Consider the following 5,266-nt stretch of genomic DNA (forward strand, 5'->3'; position numbering starts at 1 on the left):
GCACGCACACACACACACACACACACACACACACACACACACACACAGCTATACACAACGCACCAGTTGGCAGAGGTATAAGAGAGACCTCATTCTTACTGAACAAATCAGCAGTCTTGTGCCGACCAGCATGGATAACAATGAGTTCAGACAAGCACGATAAACATAGTGGTCGTTGGTGCCAGTTTTTCGGAGTCTGGATACGTATATAGATGAGTTTCCTCACTGACAGTCAAAAGTTGAACTTACGTGCATTTTCAGTTGTTGTTTTGCTCCACAACACCTTGCTCAGCAGAAGGGGGTGTATTCCTGTTGTCAGTTTTTGCTGATGAAAGCGGTGTGAAACCACTGAAATAATAACCACGACTTAGTTCACATTTGGATTGTGAGTTCAGAAACTTTCTTCTAAACGTAGTTCCGGTTTTCATTACTCATCTTGTTCTGCGCCACCCAGGAGTGATTGTGTGTGTGTGTGTGTGTGTGTGTGTGTGTGTGTGTGTGTGTGTGTGTGTGTGTGTGCGCGCGCGCGCGCGCGCGTGCGTGCAGCCTTCAGAAGCAGACACTGTCGGTTAGTAGAGGCTGGAGCTGTCACCCAGGTGGGAGGTGAGACTCAAACTCTGAACCCCGTACAGCGTGTCCCGGAGGCCCCCTCCGCCCTGTGGGCTCCGGGGGGAGATGGGGGTGTCCGCGGTGAAGGTTCCCCCCGCCATCCGCTGGTTGATGTAGTCCCACAATGCGCGGTACAAGAACCGTAACTGCTCCTGGACACAGAAAAAAAAAATAATGGTACTTATATAGCGCTAAATCTTGTGCATAGACAAATCAAAGCGCTTTCGCATCAGTCATTCTCACGCACGCATAACTCTAAAACTGGAGAAACTGAAGACAAGGAAGAGGCAGGGAAGGGAGGCTATTTTGGGAAGAGGTGGGTTTTAAGGCCAGGCTTGAAAGAGCTGAGTGTGGAGACTTGACGAAGCGAAAGAGGAAGTTCATTCCAATTGCAAGGTCCAGAGACAGAGAAAGAACGGCGGCCAACAGTCGAGAGTTTGAATCTGGGTATGCGTAAGTGGAGTGGATCCGAAGCTGATCGTAGTGAGCGAGAAGGAGTGTAGAGGTGAAGGCATCCACAGAGATAGGAAGGGGCTGATTTGTGAATACATTTGTAGCATAGAGAATGGAGGGGTGGTGGTGGTGGTAGCTTTTTGATGATAATAATGATAATGATAGCAATGATGATAATAGCAATAATTATAATAATAGTAGTAGCAGTAGCAATAATGATAATAATAATAATGATAATGATGACGATAATGATGATGACGACAATATTACTACTACTACGAATTCGAAAAATGACTACCATCTGTACTACTTCTGATAATGATAATAATTAGAAGAAGAACAATAATAATAATCATGACTACTTCCACTACTGCGTCTGATTTTAATAATATCAATGATAACAATAAGAAGAAAAATGAATATGATGATAATGAGGAGGATACTACTACTACTACAACGACGACGACGATGATGACGAATGATGAGGATGCTGATAATAACAATAATAACGAAGATGATGATAATGAAGATAACAATTATGATAACTGAAACACACACACACAACCACACCCTGACACCCACAGAGATTCAAAGAGATAAACAGGCATACAGATATAAACAACCCCCACCCTCACAACCACGCCCCCCCCCCAGTCTCCTCGCCCCCACATACATACAGACAGACATACAAACACACACAAACCCCCCTCTGCCCCCCTCCCCCTCTAGACAGACAGACAGGCGGACAGGTGAACATTACTGACGTAGTCCGGGATTATCTGGGGCCGGCGTCTCTTGACGTGTTTGATGACGTGGTAGACGTCCACCTCCTGCTCCTCCTCCAACCGCTCACACAGCAGTGCCAGACACACCCACAGCCCCGAGTGTGTGGCTCCGTCCTCACAGTGTACCACTGTAACCAAGGGCAACCACTGTAACCAGGGGTAACCACCGTAACCAAGGGCAACCACTGTAACCAGGGGAAACCACTGAAACCAGGGGCAACTACTATAACCAGGGCAACCACTATAACCAGGGGCAACCACTGAAACCAAGGGAAAGCACTGTAACCAAGGGCAACCACTGAAACCATGGGGAATCACTATAAAAAAGGGGCAACCACTGTAACCAGGGGAAACCACCCAGTGCACCACTGTGACCAACGGAAACCACACGTCACAAAGGCAGACTGGCTTAGGCCATCGAGGAATTTTTTCAGTGTGTGTGTGTGTGTGTGTGTGTGTGTGTGTGTGAATCTTGTCTTCAAAACCCAGCAGGTTTACAACACACACACACACACAGAGGTGCACCCCATGATCCCACTCCCACTCCGCCATCCCCACAGCCTCTCTCATAATCCCTCCACCGACGTTTCACTATCCATGGGATTGTTTGGCTAAAATCCCACCTTTGGGACTGTTTGGTTAAAAACCCATCCATGGGATTGTTTAGCTAAATACCCACCTTTGGGATTGTTTGGCTAAAAACCCACCCATTGGATTGTTTAGCTAAATACCCGCCTTTGGGACTGTTTGGATAAAACCCCGCCCACCGGATTGTTTGGATAAAAACCCACCTTTGGGGCTGTTTGGCTAAAAACCCACCTTTGGGACTGGATAAAACCCACCTATGGTACTGTTTGGATTTAAAAACACAAACAAAACACAAATACCGAGAGGACTGTTATGACAAAAAAAAACAACACAAAAAACCACCTATGGGACTGTTGGATAAAATACAATAAAACACCTAAGAGACTGTTTGGATTTATTCATAAAAAAAAAACAATTAAAAAAAAGGAACCTATTGGACTGTTTGGATTATAAAAAAAAAAACCCAACAAAAACAACAAACAAACAAACAAAAAACAACAACACAAAAACCCCTAAGGAACTGCTTGGATTGAAAAAAAATATTAAAAAACCCACCTATGGGACTGTCTGGGTGCGGGGAGGAGGCGTGGTAGGTGAGCACCGTGTCGATGAGGTCGAGCATCATGGTTTTGGAGGGTGGTACGAGGGCGTCACGGGGCCAGGCGTCCAGGTGGAACTGGCGAACCAGGTGAGGGGCGTCCTTGGGACGCAGGCTGTTGACCACCTTCAGGTTCCGGATCGTCACGTTCCCCTGTCAGGTGGAACGGGGGTGGAGGGGAGGAGGGGTGGGGTAGGGGGCTTATATTGAGCGTTGGTGATGGTGGTGTTGATGTTGATAATATTGTTGGTGGTGGTGGTGGTGGTGGTGGTGATGGTGACGTTGTTGTTGTTGTTGGTGGTGGTGTTGTCGTTGTTGGTGATGGTGGTGATGTTGTTGGTGGTGTTGGTGGTGATGGTGGTGGAGATGATGTTGGTGGTAGTGTTGTTGGTGTTGGGTGCTATTGGTGTTGGGTGCCATTGGTGTTGGTGGTGATGTTGTTGGTGGTGTTGGTGGTGATGGTGGTGTTGGTGTTGTTGTTGGTGGTGCTGGTGTTATTGTTGTTGGTGTTGTTGGTGTTGTTGGTGGTGGTGGTGCTGGTGTTATTGTTGGTGGTGGTGTTGGTGGTGGTGATGGTGTTATTGTTGGTGGTGGTGTGGTGGTAGTGTTAGTTTTGTTGTTGTTGTTGGTGGTGGTGTTGGTGGTGCTGTTGGCTTTGTTGTTGGTGTTGTTGTTGTTCTTGTTGTTGATGATAGTGTTGTTGGTGATGGTGGTAGTGGTAATGGTGGTGTGATGGTGGTGTTGGTGTTGTTGGTGTTGTTGATGTGCTGTAAAACAATTTAACACACCACACACATAACACACAACACACACAGAGACACAGTCACTATTTCATTACAGAAATGTTCAAGGTGCCACCCTTTGGATGCCGTGACTTCTACGTGCGCAAAGTGCAGGCTGCACACGGGACATCAACTATCGTCTCATCCAAATAGCTAGCGTCCAGACCACCATTCAAGGTCTAGTGGAGGGGGAGAAAAAAAAATACTGCTGAGTGTGGGGGATTCGAACCAGCCCGGTCAGACTCTCTTGCTTCCAAGGCGGACGCATTACCACTGGGCCATCCTCACCCAAAACCTGACCCCCCAACCACTGACACCCACCCCAGACCTGACCCCCACCCGACACCCACCCCAAACCTGACCCCCACCCGACACCCACCCCAAACCTGACCCCCACCCGACACCCACCCCAAACCTGACCCCCCACCCCAAACCTGACTCCCCACCCGACACCTACCCCAAACCTGACCCTCCCCCCACCCGACACCCACCCCGAACCTGACACCACCACCCCCAAACCTGACCCCCCACCCGACACCTACCCCAAACCTGACCCCCCCCCCCCCCACCCGACACCCACCCCAAACCTGACTCTCACCCGACACCCACCACAAACCTGACCTCCACCCGACACCCACCCCAAACCTGACCCCCCACCCGACACCTACCCCAAACCTGACCCCCCCCCCACCCGACACCCACCCCAAACCTGACTCTCACCCGACACCCACCACAAACCTGACCTCCACCCGACACCCACCCCAAACCTGACCCCCCACCCGACACCTACCCCAAACCTGACCCCCCCCCACCCGACACCCACCCCAAACCTGACTCTCACCCGACACCCACCACAAACCTGACCTCCACCCGACACCCACCCCGAACCTGACCCCCCACCCCAAACCTGACCCCCCACCCGACACCTACCCCAAACCTGACCCCCCCCCCACCCGACACCCACCCCAAACCTGACTCTCACCCGACACCCACCACAAACCTGACCTCCACCCGACACCCACCCCGAACCTGACCCCCCACCCCAAACCTGACCCCCCACCCGACACCTACCCCAAGCCTGACCCCCCACCCCCACCCCCCCACACCCGACACCCACCCCAAACCTGACTCTCACCCGACACCCACCCCAAACCTGACCCCTCACCCCAAACCTGACCCCTCCCCCTCGCCTCCCCAACCCGACACCCACCCCAAACCTCTCACCCGACACCCACCCCAAACCTGACCCTCCACCCCAAACCTGACCCTCCACCCGACACCCACCTGCTGGAAGTCTGCGGTGGACTCTACGAAGAAGGGCTCCCACTGCTTCATGTTGACGTCACGTGGCCAGTACTGGGCGCACGTGTCGGCCTCGTGGCGGAAGCGGTCCAGCATGAGCACGGTGCACGCGCGGTGGTCGTACAGCAGGCGCCAGAAGTCCGTCAGGG

General features: G+C 51.5%; 1 protein-coding gene across 1 annotated transcript in view; it reads right to left on the bottom strand.

Moving 5' to 3' along the window:
- Positions 1-534: 534 nt before the first annotated feature.
- The window catches only part of LOC143275764 (receptor-type tyrosine-protein phosphatase T-like), a 41,531-nt gene continuing 36,799 nt past the window's right edge, over positions 535-5,266 (bottom strand). Inside the window, 4 exon segments of the mRNA XM_076580043.1 lie at positions 535-761; positions 1,827-1,975; positions 2,991-3,186; positions 5,100-5,266. The exon segment at positions 5,100-5,266 is cut by the window's right edge and continues 44 nt beyond it. Coding sequence (XP_076436158.1) covers positions 570-761; positions 1,827-1,975; positions 2,991-3,186; positions 5,100-5,266 — 704 coding nt within the window. The 3' untranslated portion in view covers positions 535-569.

Source organism: Babylonia areolata, chromosome 31 (assembly GCF_041734735.1).
Source record: "Babylonia areolata isolate BAREFJ2019XMU chromosome 31, ASM4173473v1, whole genome shotgun sequence".
NCBI lineage: Eukaryota > Metazoa > Mollusca > Gastropoda > Neogastropoda > Buccinidae > Babylonia > Babylonia areolata.